Genomic DNA, 18,955 nt, shown 5'->3' with positions numbered 1-18,955 from the left:
CTGGGAAAGCCTCAGTGCCAGGGAAGGAGGAATTTATTCTCAACTCCACTCAGCAATAGAGCAAAACAAGCTGTGAGTTACAGCCCCTTCTTCCCTGCTCTTCCCTCAGATTGCCTTTGCACTTTTCTCTGTAAGTGGGTTTAAGACCCCAAACATCCCTCTTTCTCATATCACTCCTGAAGACCTATCTCTAGAATGAGTTCTGGGATGCCACCAGATCATCAGTTACACAAAAAAAACTTCCAAATGTCAGTTTTGTTGTTATATTCAGTGCTGGAGCCAGCAAACTTGGAGACTTCAGCTGCGCCTTGCAGAAGCAGGGTCATAATTATTCAAGGAGATATGTGCAAGCATCACCAAGGAGAGATGTGCAAGCATCACAGCCACAGGGTTATTCCTTGGATTCTCCTATAGGATCACCTACTTCTAGCCCTACGAGCAGCATGCACCCACCACTGCCAGGTGCCAGATGTCCAAAGACCTCCAGCTGAAAGTCAGTGTGGTTTTGTACCCAGGCAGGTTGCAATTAATCTGCTTAAAACTTGGATGGGCCCCTTCAGTTGAGAGCACAAAGTGGAAGGAATGAAATGAATGTAAGAGCTCCTTGAGAACGAGCCTCACCACAACCACTCTGACCTTTCTACTGCATAAACCAGAAAGCTGCTTGCCGTTTCTTCTACAGTAGTGGGATGGGTCCTCTTAATGGCTCTCTTGGTCTTTGGAAAATGGAACATTTTGTGTTCTGGCATGAATACTTTGTCTTCTTGCTGACACCTAACACTGAAGTCTAGTAGCAGCACAAGTATGAAGACAAGAGCTATGTTCCTTGGTCTGGTTTCTGCCAGTGACATGGCACGACACAGATTTGACATTGCCAGCAACGCTCCCATACTCATGTTCATTTTCTGGAATTTCTTTTGTGGAATGCTTTTCAGATGATATATGAACAACCCAGCCAAGTCTTGGAAGCTCCAGCCTGGTGGTTTATTTCCAGGTCCACTCAAGCACCAATAGTTTTTAACTTGCATATTGAGATGCTCTTGAAATTCTACCCTGAATGTTCATTTATGTGGATGACTTTTGCTCCGGCATTCCGTGTGAAGCTTTTTCTGCCCTAGAGGATATCTAGAATTCAGATTTGGCAGCTATATTCAGCTACCGCTGTAACTGGCACTTAAAGCTGAACATTTCAAAATCAATTTCATGCATTTTCCACCTCCACAGTGCCTGCGAGATGGGGGAGCGGAGTGCCTCCCTGACTGGGTGCCCAGTGAAAGGTGATCCACAGCCAGCCTACCTCAGCATTGCTCTCCATAGACTCTGGTTGTACCACGACCATCTGATAACACTGTCTCCAAGAGTCAAGATCTGCCAGGCTTTGACCTGGGGATCTAAAGTTTAAACCCCGCAGATATCTGCTCCCCTCTGTCGGTTGGCAGCAGAGCACTGCACTCATCTGGGACCTGGACCTGCCTCTTCCTCCCCTACTTAATTCAATATGCAATTTCATGCAAATGTGTCAGGGGCACTGAATCTACCTTTCGACCCTAGCTCCCCTTGTGAAATAACAGCACTCCCACATGCACTGTGTGTTGACCCCTTCACCAAAATGACAGCATGATTTGCAATGTAAGAAACCGTCTCCTCGCAGGACTCAGCGAGCTGCAAGCGTGCTGCGGCCATGCAAGCAACGTGGCCTGACTTGTCCATGGCTGCTAGAGAAAAGAAGGAAATTCTGAATAAACGCTGAGAGAGGACATTAAAGAAACAAGCATTTACATATTTTCAGAAGAGCTGTCCCAGAGGTTAACTTCTTCTTCCATGGGGATTTTTTGGAAACTCAGAAAAGGAAAAGGTAAATTCCTTTCTCAGAAGGAGAAGCAAAATCTTTATAACATTACTGCAGCAGGTGAAGATACGGATGGGAAAAACATTCTGAAATGGTTAAAATGCTTAGAAAAGGAGGAATAAGAGCCTTCAATTCCAATCTGTAAATTGAATTGTTGCTCACAGGATTTACAGGCTCCTGCTTTCCCTTGAGGTGCCCCATGGGAAGACTGAAGCCTTGAAACCCCAAGCAATCCCAGCACTTTGAAGCTCTGGAGATGGAGTTCCCAAAACTTTCCATGCTGTGGCAAGGATTAAACACTCCTGGCTACCACCGGCCATCCTAAGGCTTTGGAGTCCAGCTCCACCACGTGGCACCTGGGTTTTCCCTGGGTTTTCCCTGGGTTTGCAGGCTCCCAGCTCACCCCAGATGCACACACCAGGACTAAACAACACGGAGACCCTCCTGCCCAGGGGCATCCTTGCTCTTTTGGGAGAATATTTGCAATCCGGGTTGGGGTGACCCATTCCTGCAGTCCATCCTGCAACGCTAATGGGAGCTCTGGTCTTCCAGGAGGTGAGCGGACCAAACAAAGGAGAGCAAATTGAAAGCTGCTTTCCTCCCAGCAGTGCTCTCTCTGCGGGCCAACACCAGCAAGGCTGGGCGCAGGTGGCTTTTAGCAGCTCAGAATTTGCCATCTGACCGTTTTGATTTAAATTCCACTTTCCATCGCCTGCATTTAAAGTTCGGTGCATGGGCTTTTACAGCAGCAGTAATGAACCTGGAGTTCAAACAGCACATGGCGAGATCAAAAATTGCCAGAGCGGAATGCGTCCCACAAACACAAAGCATGGCTTTTCATTCATTATTTTTTCCTTTACAGAGAGGTTTTACAAGCTGTTTATTTTCTGATACAGTGTTGGCAGACATGTGGTCGGAGGAGAATCAATATCAGCACAGTGGGATGTATTTTCTTAAACGGTTTATAGGGGGGTCTTTGCTTTTTCAAAGGGGGATAATTGAATGTAGTACACACTGTACTTTTGATTTGTTTAACATGAAGCGTGAAATGGGTACAGCTATGATTCTGTCAATCAGTTTAACTATCCAGCAATTCATTTTGAAGCTAGGCCTCCTCGCAGGGATCGTCTGGCTCAAGGGATGGGGAATTCACTCAGCATCTTCCCCACCACCACACCAGTTCCAGCCCAGGCCACACTGGGACCTTGCTGGCCCCACAAAGCAAGCTGGGATGGGTGTCCCAGGTGAGCTTTGTGGATGCAGATGGTCCCACCACAATTAGGTGTCTTTGGGCACCCCCAATATCAATGAACAAGTCAAGTTCACGGTGGCAAGGCAGGGAGAAGGGATGAAGGCTTGGTGTTGGGCGGCTGAAGGGGTTTGAGCTTTCAGGGAGATGTCACGGAACAGGACCAAGTCTCAAAAGCAAAGATCATCCCTGCTGTCCGCACAGACCCAACAATACTCCTTTTAGTCTCCAGGTGATAGGCAGGAAATTCAAGCCAATAGATCTCCCTCCCCTAAGGCATTCCTGGAGAGCCAGTCCAATTTGCACCAGTGTTATTCCACGTATTCACCCCAAGTCCTTCCCTATTTCCTTCCCTCTGTGCAGCTCCCAGCCCATCTGATCATCGTGCTGCACTAACTTAAGGGGCACCAGAAGCAATAGCCAGCTACAGATGTGGGAATGAGGGGGCTAAAACCACATCCACTTTTACCTCCCCAAGTGAGTACACAGCTCTCTTAATAAACCAAGGGCATGTTCACCCTGAATCCCAAACCAAAGCTTTTCTTCCCATCTCTCCACCAGTGACACATCCCAACCCATGTTCCTCCTGCTTAACCCTTCAGGCGCTTGGAGGCAGCTTCTTCCTTTCTTTAGCCCTTCTGTGAAGTTATCGTACAGCACGATGCCCATTACGCCACACTGGAGACCAGAGGTGCGCACCTAACCATCCCCATGGAAATGCATCTCCATCTTTGGAGTAACCCTGCTGTTGAGTAGGCACCTCAGAAGTCCCATGACACCTGGATAGTACTTAGACACCACCACACCAATATTCAGCTGCTTCCAGCCCAGAGAAGTCTTTCCTGGGGAGTCAGGATCTCCAGACTCTTTACACAAAGCCACCTCTAATTCTGACCCCACAGAGGTATTCAAAACGTAGATTATTTTTTTTAAACCAATTTCCCCACCTGCCCCCAACTTTGCGTTTCAAATGCCACAGTGGTGAGGCTGAGCCTTGAATAGCTCCATGTGTGCAGTGGTGCAGGTCTTAGATCGCGCAGCACATCTCACCGCAGAGCTACTACGAAAAGGTAGAGACATCTGTCCAGGGACACTCACCTTTTTTGAGATGTAACACATTTGCTCAGCAGGGAGATAGTCAAAGGGGAAGACGAATCTCCAGTTGAAGTTGCCCTCTCCTCCCATAGACCTGTAGTGCACATCTGTCTTCTGCTTATTCTCCTCGTGGCCAACCAGCCAGCTGCAAAACGCAAACACATTGCATGAAAAACTAGAAACACACCAAGGTTTTGAAGCTCCCTCAGCATCACAGAGGCCATGAGCAGGCAATAAAATGTCTCTCAGCCCTGTGGCTGCTGTCTGTAGGGGCAACCTGGAGCCCGTAGGGGACTTGAGAGGGAATGCAACAGTGCCTGCAGTGTTGGGAGATGAACCAATGCTGGTGGTAGCAGCCTGAGAAGCCCTTCTCCTCCCTCCCCTGAGTTTTATGGGTGTTTTAAAGACTCAGTGCTGCCTTCAGCTCTGGCTCGGCATTGTCGCTTACCCATCCACCAGCACACATCACCCTCTAACCTGCCTTGGTGAGAGCTCCTTGCAGCCACCCCAACAAACTGATCCTGTAGTCAGCCCCTAAAGCCCATCCTGCTGATGAGGCAGCCATGCTAAAGGGCCACAGGGCCATTTTCCCCCCTCTATTCTCTGTCAATTTCTCAAAGATTATTACTTGAAAGTCCTAAATGGCCAAGAGGTTCTTCCCCAGAGTGCCAGACCCTGCTGTGGCCAGGGTGGTCCCCAGCCACTCCCGTTAGAGACAGCTCCATGCAGCACCATTCCCCTCTGGGTCTGAGCAAGCTGGCTGTGGTCACTCTGCAACCAGGCCAGGGGCAAACCGAAAACTTTCCATAACAACTACTTTTTTCCAGCTGTGAGTTTTGCAACTATCAGGTTTTCATTCTGCCCTCTTTCCCTGTCCAAGATTCTTCAGTCTTCAGCAATCAACGAAACAAAACAAAGCAACAAAATACATCCATTTGTGTATTTAGAGCCCTGCTGGGGGAAAGCCAGAAGATTCAGAGAGAATCTCTAATGAAAACGATTACCTCGTTCGATTGTTTTCCACTTAAATTAAAATAAGAGGTTTTTTGCCCAGCTATACAAATGATTCCCTCTTCTCAAGTGCTCGAGAGGAGTGCATGACCCACCCCAAATGTGTTGTGGGAGACAGGGAAGGGAACTCTACTCAAGTTCATCCTACAGTACACATCACACACACATGTGCTACACAGAAATGAGGGCTTGGTGGCAGTGGGAATTGTGTGATGAGGTTACACTAATGCTTAAATTGTGGCTGGATTATTTGATTTGATGTGATAGGATGCAAATGGCAAGCCTGTGTGTTTATCCACATCTTTCAGAGCTTGGCAGGGACCCTCAGAGGATGCAGTGTGAGCGCCCTCTCCTTGCAGGCAAACAAAAGGACAAATAAATGGTTTGATTTGGATTCACAGGTGGGTTTTTTTCCTTGCAGAATTTGCTGCACCCTCCCCACTGCAGGAAAGAGATGCCAGAAATCAAAAGCATTCAAGTCATGGTGCCCCAGAATTAAAAACATAATGTAGGAATGGCCGTGGTGACCATCCAAAGGCCCATCTTGCCCAGTATCCCACCCCTGACCAGGGCCAACAGCAGATGTCCATGTAAGAGTACAGGACTGGGGCAAGCACATCCTGATACCCTCCCAACACACCTCTCCAGCCTCCAGTAACTTGCAAGTCACAGATTTCCTGAACTTTGGATAATGGTTTTGTACTTAACAGGACTGGATGGATTTTTAGCCCATTAGTTCATCCAGTATTTTTTAAATCCACGTGGCTTAAGCTATTTGCAATATCCACATCCAGCGTTAGGTTCTTAGATTTAAGAGGCAACTTTGTTCTCATAACTTGCACACACCTCCCTCTCTGTTAAGCATGGGTGCAAGATTTTGGAGGACCCAGGCCATCCTTTGATTTAGGAACCCAAAAGGGGATGCAGATGAGTTTTAAAGATGCCACATAATATCACATAAATCTTAGCAGTGATGGTTGGTTGGAAGACGACTCTGAAAACTTCTAGTCCAATTGGCTCAAAGTGGTACCGGTTTTACCATGAAATACCTTGAAAAACTTGCAAGGTGATGAGTGAAAACCTCCCACTTCCCATGTGACCTGGTTCAGTATTGGTCCGTCCTCTTGGTGAAGTAAAACTTTTTGTTGGAAATTTCACTATGAAAACAATACAAAAATATCCTCCACCTATGACACTGACAGAGAGAGCTGTTAAGCTCAAAAAACATCTTCAGTTCTTAATGAATATGATTTCCCTACACTACCACTCTTTTGCCTGCCTGCAGCACGAGCCTTTAGGAAGGGCAGGTTTCTCTGCACTCAGCCTTGCACCACCTAAACGTGGCTAAGACCTCTTCATGCTATTGTAAGACTACCACTAAATCACTGATTAAATTAAATAAACAGCAACTGAGTCGTGCCTCAGGCAAATTTACATATTATGTAGAAGATAATGTCCTAGAGACTGAGATTGCAGTCCTGGTCTTGCCTAATAGGTAAAACAGAGCAATTAGTCTCCTCAAAGAAGTGCTGTGAGATCTTCCAAAGGAAAGCCAAAGGTAAAAGCTCCTTATGCACCGAGTTCACCCTGAAATATGCTCCAGCCCCTGCTCTGGAGGCAGCGGCAGATGGAAGGAAGTGTCCCCTCCAAAGCCATGGTGGTGAAGGTCACTTTGCCCACTGGATCCCTGGTCTGTAGGGCAGATGCTTAAGCACAAGAAGGACCATTGCCTTCCCCCTCCACTAGGATTTTTCAGGCCATACGCAGGGATGCTAATGATGCAGCCATTTGGGGGCAGGGCCAGTGGGGAAAGATGAGGTAGTTGAGCAAGATTTTGAACTCTTTTACAGCATGGCAAGATTTGCTTGGTCATTGGGGATGCTAAAAGCCAGGAGAGGGAGATCAGGAAGCAGTGGATGTTCCCGCTTTCCCAGTAACACCCTGCAAGCACTACTATTTCAGAGCCCTGAAGTGCACAGAGCAGCCCAGCTGAAGCTGATAACAATGCACTTGATGTGAATACCAGGTAAGCAGCGCACATTCTGGATTTACAGGAGGAAAATTGGGATTGCAAAAAAGGGATTTACAGTCTGTTTCAAAATCCTACCTCTTCCTGTCCGTAAATCCAAAGAACGCACAAAATAACTAAGTCCCTTGGCTGGGGTTGCACCATTTTACACAAGACAAAACATAAATGGAGTCAGGCAGAGAAGGGAATGTGCCAGAGTTACTGCTGGTTGCCACATTTTTGTGTGTTTCAAGGAAAAAAGGGAATTCCAAAAAAAGCAGCTATGCAAACAAGCCAACCTATGTATACGGAACAAGCCCACGGCTGTCCCAGGAGAGGAGCTGGGAAGGAGCCGACAGTGGAAATGCAGGCTACGTGCCCCTCTCTCCAATGGCTAGGCTGTTTCCCCGTATCCTACCTGTCTACATGTAAATACTGTCATGTAAGCATCCAAGGGATGCAAAGGAAAACTTGACATCATGAAGCAGTTCTGAGCCTGGCAGAGACGTGTCTGCCAAGAAGCTGGATCCATGGATGGAGAGGTGTGAACAGCCCCCTCATCCCAGCAGGGTTTATGTCTACCACAGCAGTGTTGATGCAAGGGCCGTGTTAACTCCTTCACTGCTGCTCTTGCACCTTCAGGCTACGGTACCCGGAGGACACAGAAGCTGGGTGGCTTACCCTTTGACATAGATGTCACTCATCTTCTCCCCAGTGATGCTGAGGTCGTCAAGGATGACGTCCTTGGTGTTCCAAATGATGCAGCGCAAGTAGAACCTGGACAGCCCCGAGAACAAAAACAACATGAGAGGGCGAAAATCTTGTTGCAGAGCCTGCCTAGGCAGCCTGGTTGTGCCACTCACATATTCAGCTGAAGGAGCTAAGACGCGAGTCATCATTCTCTGAAGATGAGCCCACACAGACATTTCCCAGCTGGGCAGGCAAATGTCTCCCCATCAGACATCTCCAAGCCCCCTTCTCTCCCCTCACAAACAGAAGGTGCTGGAACCAGCACCACATCGAGTAAGAAATTTAAAAAAAGTTACCTCTTGGCTTTGCGTGGCGTGATGTTGAAAGGGGGTCCAGGCTGACCCAGAGATTTCGGAAACAGATCCACCCACATCTGTAACTTTCCCTGGAGGAAAAGAAAGACACATGAAGCCTGGTGAGCCTCCTAACCGGGTCACCTCACCACCTAGTAAGACCTAGCAGTGGAGAGAGAAAATATCAAGTGCTCCAGCATTCCTCAGTTGAAAACTAAGATTTTCTTATTGGAAAATTGTCATTAAGTATTATATTTAAATTATCTTAGTGATAGCTAGGTATGCTAATGGCTTGTGACATATAAGCTGGATAAACTGAAGATGCACTCTGTCTTTACTCTCCACAGCTGACTATCTTTACATAGGGACAGACTAAAGACTCGGTCCATAGGAGATGTTGGAGAAGCAAGTAGCTCACTCATTTTCCATGGTGTCACCAGTTGCCACCAGCTGGACAGCTGGTTGATGGGTTTCTGACCATGGGAGTGGAGGATGGGATGAGGAAAGGAGAATCTAATTCCACTTTCACAAAATCCTGCCAGGGAGAAAGCAGCAGAAATGCAGCTGAAATCTCAGAGGGGTTGTTTTTAGGTGGTCTTTTACTGTAAAACACCAATGGGTGCCAATAAAATATTTTATTGTGCAGTCTCAAGGGTTGAAGGAGAAATAAAAAAAAAAAAAAAAAAAAAGCGCCATCCTTTGACAATCAGCCCATCACAGAGGGGTTTGTGGTTTGCTCACTTTTTGGCAAGAAAATCTTCCATTTCAGCAGAAAACTTTAAAAGCCCAACCTGGCTTTTAGCTCACTACAAACAGCCCGACAGAGCCAGCCTGCTTGGTGGCTCTGCAGCAGGTCAGAGCCATGCTTTTCGGAATGTAGCATGTACTGAGGCACACAGGTTAATCCCCTAGACCCAGCATCACCTCCGGGGATTCTCTTGGTCAGAAGCAGCGATGCAGGGCAGGTCCTAGTTGCTCTGCCTGTATGCAACCCCATGTCACGTAGGAAGCACCCTTCCTAGTCCCCATGGCTGGTTCAAGAAGACCATGACACCTGTACCTCTAAGAACAGCACAGACCCACTTGTCAACTGATAGCAGCCACCTCCCCCCTCTAATCGTTGTTTCCATTGGGTGAATTAACATGGAAAGATGCTCAGAGTAGCTGCCAGTGCATTTACTTCTGCCGACAGCCCTCCTGTCCCATCCCCGGAGAGGAGGTCGGGTTAAAAATGAGCCACAGCAGGGAAACAGCTGCGGTGGCACGGGCCAGCGGCTGCGCACGCTCACACCAGCTGCAGAGCCAGTCTCCTGAAACTGCCTTTGCAACGCAACTGGAACGTGTATGACAGATGATAATTAATCATTCTGTCCTGCAGGAAGCAGCATTTCTTGATCCAAATGCATAAAGTACACATACTTTGTTAATTGAAGGAAAGGGGTTAGGCTAAGCAGGGATACCTGGCTTTTGATTGGTTTTGGATGGAAGCCTGTTTAGTTTTCATTTGGCTTAAAAATATCCAGTCTGCAGCAGCACTAACGCTTTACGCCTCTGAGGGCAGGTTCATGCTGCAGAAATCACGTTGCTGTGTTGCCAAAGGAGCCTGCAGTGTCATTACCGTTACAGAAGAATTAAGACTTTCCGACCAGAAATGGCTTTCCCACAAATAAAATTTAAAAAATTAAAAAAAAAAAAAAGTTGTTAGCAAATGCTGATGCAAATGAACACAGGAGTCTGGAATCAACCTCCCCAAGCACCCTGAGCAAGTCAGTGACAGAGCTGAGCTCCAGTCTGTGTTTGACAGCTGACTCCCCTCCCTGGGAAAAGCCCATCTCCTGGGGCAGGTATCCCCAGCACAGCTCCGCAGTGAGACAGCCACTTGGTTAGCATCGGATCAAAAGGAGATGATGTTCTTGGTCTTGTCCTAGACATGTCACACCACCCACCTGCTCGATTTCGGGCTGGAGAGGGCTGTAAAGAGGTCTCGTCTCCACATGCTCCGGCACCAGCCCCTGCCTCCGCAGGGCATACAGGGCAAGACGCTCCTCTGCCGGCCCCAGGTGTGGATTGAGGGGTTTGCCATCTTCTGCCACAGAGCAAAGAGCAGTGTTACACCGTGCCATGGCCGGATTCTGACCGCTCCACAGGAGCAAGCACGAGCCCACCAGTCTCACCGCAGCCAGGAGTGAGCAGAGGAGCACAGCCTCCATTTGCAAATCCACTGTCATCACAAACCCTCCGGGCACAGGGCAACACACTCCCAGTGGGATGTGCAGGCAAATCACCATGCAACAGGACAGGGACCTGCGGGGACCCTTGTGCAAATCCCCCCCCATCAATCGCAGCAGGTGAAACATTGCAAGGACCAAGTTGAAGCACATGGGAAGGAGAGTCCAGTTTTTGAACGTGCCCAAGGGTTCAAGCTTCCTAAAACCACAGCAGCTGGGGCTGCAGGCTGCCCTCCAGCCCATGATGCTGCCATGTTGCCATTCCCAACCCCAGCAGAGGTTTATCTAACGTGTGAGCAAAGCTCTTCAGGGCGGTAGGATGAAAGGATCTGCTCTGGTGCAGTTTGCAAGCACTGGTGATGGATATTCAGTCCCATCATTTAGAACTACCCAGGACCTTCAGCTGGGCCGAAGGGAGCGCAGTGGGAGTGAGCTCCCTATGAGGTCCTGTTTCTTCCCTGTTGCGTTCAGGGTGAAAAACAGAAATGAGAGGATAAGGATGGCCACGCAGGCACCACCAGCACAGTCCCATGGCTGGTCCTAGTCCCTGCTCTGCTCCTCACTGCTCCCACAGGGGTATGTGTGGTCTTTCATCAAAATGGGCCAGGACACAACAGCCACACCAAACACCAAGCCATCCGTGAGCAGATCTGAAACCACCTCCACCTCCTCACTCGCTCCACACCAGACCCTCCACAAGAACCAGATAAGACATATCAATAATGCACATGTTTTGCTTTCTCTGCCCCAGCATTCAGGATCCCTGTTACATCCATCCAGGTACAAAGAATGGCCAACTTGGCCTCGGCTGAGCCTGCTCCTGCCTCCCCATCCCACATGCCATGCTGGAGCTGGTGGAGGACATCACCCCCAAGACGGTTGCCTTTCAGCCGTAGCGTTTCAAGGCCACGCACCTTTGAGGACCTTTGAAATTAAATGCGCTCCATAAATATTATTACAGCTCTGCAACTTTCAGGTGATATATCCCAGCTCCTTTCTTGGCAATATCTTGAAGTGGTTAACTTCAGACATATGGGCTATTTCCCAAGCAGTGGAAACCTGGCATGTGTGCATATGTGTGTGTGTGTGTGTGTGTGTGTGTGTGTTTATGCACAGGAAAAAGAAAAAGCCCCTCTCAGAAAACAACAAATGTGGGGGTTATGGAATAATGGTCCGGGTGCAGTGCTTGTAAAACCCATGCTCTCGTGTTTAATAGCTTCACTTTATACCGCCAGGTTCAGATCTGACATTGCTCTGCGAACACAGCTGGTTTCCAGATCTCCTTGAGGTCAAGCATCAGACTTTGTTCTGTTTTTTGAACTGATTGCCATTAAAGCAGAGGAAGGTGAAAGGCAGGGGCTGGGAGAGGGGGGAAGACCCCGCTTGGTTTAACACCTTTCCAGCCCTTGCTGAAAACCTTTCATATAACGAGAGGCTGCAAAGGAGCCCTTGCTTCCCCACTCCTACTCCTCCTCACGGGGAAAACCATGAATTTGTGCCTCAGTTCCCAAGAGCAGGGAGAGGGATCAGTCCTAGGTTGTGCCTTGTCTCATGCCTCTGCAGGCCAAGTCCTCCTTGGTAGCTCTGCAATACTGTAGTGGCCTTAATAAAGTCAGACTGCAGCCCTTGGGCCATGTACGGAGGGGCTTCACCTCCTCCCTAGGCCAAAACACCCCTTCCACGGTTTGAAGCAGAGTCGTCTCTAAAAGGCGAACTCCTGCCCCCAAGGATGCTGGTCAGATGGGCATGAGTTGATGCCCAGGATATTGCAGGTGTCAGTGTTGGTGGGTTTTGTGCAAACAAGAAGATGCCTCCCCAACACTTGGTGATATTTTCTCCTTGCTGGCAGAGGCTGATTTTGCACTCCCACCTAGAACACACCTTGCCCCTCAAGGCATGAGTCATGGTGTGATACGCTGGGCATGGTGTGTATGATATTGTCACGGTGTGTATGATATTGTCACGGTGTGTATGATATTGTCTCCCTCTAGTGACACCAACCCCAAAAAGCAGAGATGCAAACAGCACAACTGCTCCTCCAAGCACAAGCAGCAGCTGGGAGATCAGGCTGGAGCCTCTCTGGCTGCAATGGACTTTGCAGCTCCCAGACTGCATGTATTTGGTTTGCCAAAGTTAACCTGGCTGGATTGCCTGTCTAGGTTTGAACCCAGGGTTTGGTGCAGGTCCAAATGCAACCTGCAGCCTTTGGGGCAGAGCTAAGCTTGGGAAAGGTGCAGAGCCAACCTGGACATCAAGGTGAGGAGAACATGCCCATCACCTGGTCATGGTCTCCATGATAACCCCCACCATGATACATTCACAACCTCCAGCTCCATCCCTTGCTCTGGATAAAGAAGTTTTATCCCAAAGCAGCCCTGTTACCTTACCCAGTTCAGAGAGGATGTACTCTTGCTCCCTGAAGATGACCCGGTCAGACTTGTAGGTGGGAGCCTTGTAGTTGTGCTGCAGGGAGAAGAGGTGAAGCAGCTGGGAAGGACGGAGTTGGTCTCGCCACTGGTTGGGTCCAGAGCTGAAACCAAACAGGAGGAAAAACAGCAGCTCAACATGTGATGAAGCATCTTTCAGCCTCAACAAAGGGCAGCAGCAGCCTTACACCAAAGAGGGCTGGTCGGAGGAAGGTACAGCTCACTCTGCGTTCACTGGTGAACGGGGCTGTGAGTCCCACAGCCCACCCAGCCCCAGTCTTCAGGGCTGGGGTGCCCTGATAGCCCCCCTAGACCCAGCATGTCACCTCTTAGCTGGCCATGCCCATGGCGGGTGTCCTCACCATGGTGTGCCCAGGAGGCATCAGGGACGTAACAGGATCTCCCCAAGGACACTTATGTTATTTGAAGCATTTCATGGTCCTGGAGGAGAGCCAAGGCTCAGGGAAGTTCCTGAACTGTGGGGCTTTTCTGGTGTAAATCTGTCTCAAGACACACCTATGCGGTGAAGTACAGCATTCACCCAGGTGCCCCTGGGACAGCCTGGGGACAGCAGACCCCTGGGCTGAGACATCGCCCTGGTCCCCATGCCCAGCTTGGCACCGCACAGCCCCAGCAGCTACAGAGACCCACCACCCAAGCCCACAGCAGTACCTACATGCAGTAGGTTTGGGGGAGGCCACAGCGTGCCCCGTATTTTGACAGGAACCGGTTCTCCAGGTCTATGATGGTCTCCCCAATCTTCTCATCCTTTGATAACAGGTCGTAGTCGTAGAGTGTGATCTTCAAGTCCTTCTCCAGGGGCAGAGTGCAGCTCAGCTCGAACATCCTGCACAACGGGAGCCGTGATATGCCCATGAGATGGAGGTTTGTGCTGTTGAGAGCCCCACAGGACACGGACCCACACCACATCCCAACCCACCAGTGCCAGGAAGGACAGTACACCCACCACGCATCTTTGTCACATTGGTCCAGTACTGTCAGTACTGTGTTGTACTGGCTTAGCTTGCAGGTACGCAACTAAGCAAGCATGCTTTGGGGTTATTTTTGCCTGGTTGAATTATCCTTGAGCAAACTTTGCCCCTGCTTAGTTTCTCCATCTGCTAATTGGATGGTGGTCACTGCAATATCCAAGGAAAAAGAGCAGCAGGCGAGAGTCAGGAATCATCATTGCCATGGATTTTGAAAGGGGCAGAAATGACAGCTTTGGAAAACCATCTGCTTTTTGAGTGCAAAGAGCAAATGTCCACAACAGGAGTCAAGCCTGCCCGGGCCAAGCTTGTCATCAGAGACTGACCCTCAAAGCCTCCTTGTCCTCTCCCCTAAGCACCTTTCTTTTGTGCCGTCTCCTCTGCCACCATTACACCACAGTCCACATCCTGACATAAAATACAGCAAGTGCAAACCTTCTCCTCCCTCCTCACATAAAGGACAGCAAGAGACAAAGCACCAAGACTCTGCCAGAACAACACCCCATTCCAAGCTGGTGCTCGTGGATGGCGGCGACATGGAAGGTGGCACAATTGGGTGCACAGGATGGTGCAGGTCTGACCCAGCACTCCCAGGAACACCTCCACCTGCTGCTGAAAGGCAGGCAACGCCGGGGAGAAACACGATGCCCATTCCCACCCTGCAGCAGCTTTTAAGGAGGGGAAGTAAGTGATTATGCCACCAATTAAGAGTGCAGGAGGAACTGGGGTCAGCAGAAAGTAATTAGCTCAAGCTGGACGGCAGCCAGCCGCCCAGGGAACAGCTCGTGAAAAGGGAGGTTTAATAGCCTACAGCAGCCAGGGCCTCGGTTTTACATCTCGCTTTAAAGACCGGGTGGGAGGTGCAGCACGCTGTCTAGACGGGCTCTGGCTGGGAGCCAGGCTTGGCAAAGGAGGAGTTGCTCAGCCTAGCCGAGCTCACCCGGGTCTGGCTGCGGGCTCTGCGATGGGGCAGCAGGTCCTGGCCCACCGGAGACCAGGGCTTCCTCATGCTAGATGGGGAGCAACCACTTTGCATTCACCGTAGGAAAGGCAGAGCCACCATCTCCAGTTGGAAGGAGAGGAGTAAAGGGCTTGTCTAATGCACACTGGCCTCCAAGGTCTCACCAGCATCACCCTCGCCATCCCTCTCCCTTGTAGATGGTGTACTTCCCTCTCTTTCTTGCTTTGTTGGGAAGGTATCACAGCATTGCAGCCTGGGCTGCTGAAAGCCACCTAAGAAAACCAACTGGACATCCTGTGGAGTAGGGTGTGACCCCTGTTTGTGCTGAAGCATAGCCCCGTACATCTAATCTCAGCTTTTCTGGGAGACCGAAGTCCTGTCAACACATGGCAACCGAGCACCAGGTTTTCCACTGCCTCCCTCCGCTTTGCCTGGTCCTTGTAGTGCTTTCCAGCTCTGACAAATACTCTTTTCTGAAAACAACATTACTATCTTTTGCCTTTCACATTTGTGCTCCTACTGCGAGGCAAACAACCAGTCCATATCATGTTTATAGATATTTCTTTTTCAGAGCATCTGATTTTGAGGAATCCCATGCCACAGCCTAATCAAACCAATCTTCACACATCGTGTCTTCTCTTCAGACATTTAACCAAAGTGCCTAAATGAGGGGCAAGCAGTTTCCCCAGACTCTCTCACCCATCAGTGGGATGAGGCAGATGCCTCCACAGGGGAATCTCAAGCCTGAACAACCCACTGATGACAGAGCAGACCCCCCCAGCCCATGCTCCACAGCTCAGAAGTCTCAGGGAAAAGGTGAACATGAGCTATGGTGGGTAGGACGGTGGTCAAGCCAAGGCCAAACACACTTCAGCAAGGTTGGAGCCGAGAGCACACCAAGGGAATCAGAGCACAGTTTGGGTTGGAAGGGACCTTTAAGGGCCATCTAGTCCAACCCTCCTGCCATCAGCAGGGACATCTTCAACTCGATCAGGTTGCTCCAAGCGCCATCCAACCTGGTCTTGAATGTAGGTTGGAATGGGAAGCTCTGTCTGGCCCAGCACTATTTCCTCAATATGACATAAAAAATCACATGGACTCCAAACTGAATCAAAACTTACTTTCCAAAGACAGGCTCCAGCGTACAGGGAAGATAATTTTCTTGGTCATTTATGGATTTCTTTCCCACTGAAATCTTCACATAGGGATCGCACTAAAGATGGGCATAAAAATAAATGCGAGAAAGAGTGATTGCACAGCAGCACTGATGGAGAAGGAATAACTCTGCCTCTACTTGTCCCAGCAAGCAGGATGTTCCACCGCCCTTGATTAATGACTATTTGCAAGGATAGAACAGTCTGACCATTAACTACAAACCTGTGACCATCGGCAAAAGCTACCTGCAATCCCTCTTTGCGGATGACTGAAGGACCAGTTAGCAGTGCGGGACAAGAGTCCAAGCCCTTCTGAGGCCACTGGGATGGAAAAGCAATAAAAGAGCATGAAAAAAGCCTACTTATGGCTTCTTCGGTGGACTGGGCTCAGGATGTTCCTGTTCTCATCTGAGTCACCTATTTTGGGGTTCCATTGAGGTCATCGTTTTTTAAGTTTGAGGTCTACTCAAAAATAGCTTTGCAAATGCAGGGGACTAAAATGTCAAAGGGAAAGATTTTGTTTCAAAAAATATGGCTCACAAAAAAAAAAAAGCATGGAAGCATACTTTAACATAAAGACTCATTGTGCATCTAAAAATTGTATCAGATATTTTTACATTTTTAGCAAGTTTTTAAGCTTCTCTCTCACAAGTAAAACTATTTTGGGAAACCAGCATAAATTTGAAAAGTGGTTAAATTAACTCAAGTCAGCATTTTTACCAGGGGAAGGGAATAAAATAAAAAAAAAAGCAGAAAAAAAAAAGCCAGCTTCACCTAAAAGATGTCACCCGGCTGGAGTCCAGTGTCTAGAGGGACCCATTATTTTAGCTCACATTAAGAAAAATAAAATAAAAAAGGCAAATACATTGGCTAGTTATGTTCAAACCCCCCAGGCCAAGTCTCTCATCACTTTTCCTTGACCTGCAGATTGTTTTAAGAAGCAAAGGATGGAAAAGCAGTGCTCGGGGAAGGTCTGCATGTGAGGATGCAGTGGGTGTCCAGGCCTCTCCTTTCGTGTCCCCTGGGCTGGGATGAGCTTCAGGAGGCATCACAGCATAGGGGGAAAGGCTGTGGGTCAAAGTTGGATTGGTTTCAATTTTCAGTTTAAAAACCAGCATTGTTTCTTCTCCTCCTTTTTGATCCTTAGGAGTCTCTTGTGGGAGATTTCTAAGAAATTGAAAACTTGCATTCCAAGTCCATTTTCAAAAACTGGGCAGATTAAAAAGCAGTTTTGTTATGTTCATCTCAAAATAATACCTTTTTTTTTTTTTACTTTTTCCCTACTTTCCAGTGGAACAGAAAGAGTTAAGAAGGATTTTTCCATGAGTTTTTTTGCAAATTGAAACAAATTGAACATTTTTCTTTTTTGAACAAACACAATTTTCTTTTTGCACTAAATTTTTCTTGCACTAGCAAAGCATTGCAAAAAGCAATCATGTGAAAGACACAATTTTGTTTCCTTTGGCACCAAAATAAAAAACAAATTAAAAAAAAACCAAATGCATTTAGCTATTTTAACTAGCCTTACTGAAAAATCCCTCAGAATGGAGGAAGTTGGCTCCTGGGATTCCCAGATGTTGCAATGGAGGCAGAAAGAAGGGGTGGATTTTCTCCTTTTTGCTGTCCTGATTGTTTCTAAATTTTAAGCCATATATACAGATTTTGATCAATTTGGCCTGCTGTGCTGGATAAGCCCACCCCATGAGCCAGCACGGAGGTCCACCAGAGCTCTCCCCAGCCGGGTACCTTTCCATTGGTGTCCTTGGGTTGGAGGTCGAACGCCCTGATGATGTAGACCCTGACGAGACACTCCTGGGGTCCTCTGGCTGGCAGCTGATGGAACTGCCGAGGCGGCACTGGGACTCGCGGGTCATCCGGGAGAGGGTAAATTTTGAACGAACCCTGTAAAAGACAGAGGTGTTCAGCTGTGCTTGCACACCCACATGTGCAGGTGGGTCTCAGGTGAGCAGGCTTGCAACAACAGTCTGGATGCTTGTGTGGAATCACAGAACAGTTTGGGTTGGAAGGGACCTTTAAGGGTCATCTAGTCCAATCTCTGCCATGAGCAGGGACATCTTCCCTAGACCAGGTTTGCTTAAGGCTCCGTCCAACGGCCTTGAACGTTTCCAGGGATGGGGCAACTACAACTACTACAATGCCAGGTACCAAGCCCTGATCCTGACCCTCTTTTTTTCTGCCAGACCAGACCATGTCCTGCCAGGCTTTTCATGATCCAGGCAGCTGGGACCAGGGTGGCAAGCTGCCTGTATCCTTCATCACTTGCTTGAGCATCAATGCAAACTCTGTAAGACAGGGGTCCTCAAACTTTTTAACCAGGGGGCCGGCGTGCGGATGCAGTGGCAGGCAGTCATCTGCGGCTGCTTGGTTTCCCCCCCCAACCCCCGGCAGGGGGGGAGGTGGGGAGGTTCTGTAAATACCGGGGGGCGGATTGAGGACCCTGGGGGCTGTATCCGGCCCACAGGCCATAGTTTGAGGACCCCTGCTGTAAGACCTCTAACACAGAGCCCCCTCAGCCTGTTCATCCTTCACCTCTTCTACTTCACTGTTGTTTGAGCCTTCAAGCTATTAAAGAGGTGTGAAGGGGTCTTGCTGCCAATGCGAACTGCCCCCCAGCAAAGGTTTAGGCTGAGACTTTTGCTGCAGGGACAGTTTTAAGGGTTCCTGAACAAAGCAGCTAGTTCCTGAGAGAAGGATGGGAGGAGGAGAGAGAAAACACAAAAATTTACAAGTGTTTTATTCATCAGAGTTGATTTCCTCCCAGTGAAGTGTCAAGAATCAGTCTCTGGATATTGCTAGTGTCAGGAGAGTGCTGAGTAAGAGCAGGAATATTAAAACAAAAAAAAGAAAAGCTAGAAAAAATTAATCCGCATCTTCTCTTGCAAATAGACTAAAGGTTAAAAAGAGCAAAGGATGCATCACTC

General features: G+C 48.7%; 1 protein-coding gene across 10 annotated transcripts in view; it reads right to left on the bottom strand.

The window, feature by feature from the left end:
• DYSF (dysferlin) overlaps positions 1–18,955 on the bottom strand; it is a 105,514-nt gene that overhangs the window by 18,179 nt on the left and 68,380 nt on the right. For 9 of the 10 annotated variants that reach the window (XM_080395698.1, XM_080395701.1, XM_080395696.1 and 6 more), the window contains 8 exons: positions 17,760–17,915; positions 15,981–16,072; positions 13,586–13,756; positions 12,871–13,013; positions 10,202–10,341; positions 8,259–8,347; positions 7,894–7,989; positions 4,197–4,338 (listed from right to left, as the gene is read on the bottom strand). In XM_080395698.1, coding sequence (XP_080251824.1) covers positions 4,197–4,338; positions 7,894–7,989; positions 8,259–8,347; positions 10,202–10,341; positions 12,871–13,013; positions 13,586–13,756; positions 15,981–16,072; positions 17,760–17,915 — 1,029 coding nt within the window. The remainder of the gene's footprint in view (positions 1–4,196; positions 4,339–7,893; positions 7,990–8,258; positions 8,348–10,201; positions 10,342–12,870; positions 13,014–13,585; positions 13,757–15,980; positions 16,073–17,759; positions 17,916–18,955) is intronic. The other variant, XM_080395697.1, reaches the window with a different exon arrangement.

The sequence above is a fragment of the Falco punctatus genome, assembly GCF_963210335.1.
Source record: "Falco punctatus genome assembly, chromosome: 1".
NCBI lineage: Eukaryota > Metazoa > Chordata > Aves > Falconiformes > Falconidae > Falco > Falco punctatus.
This window is presented reverse-complemented; position numbering and strand designations above follow the sequence as displayed.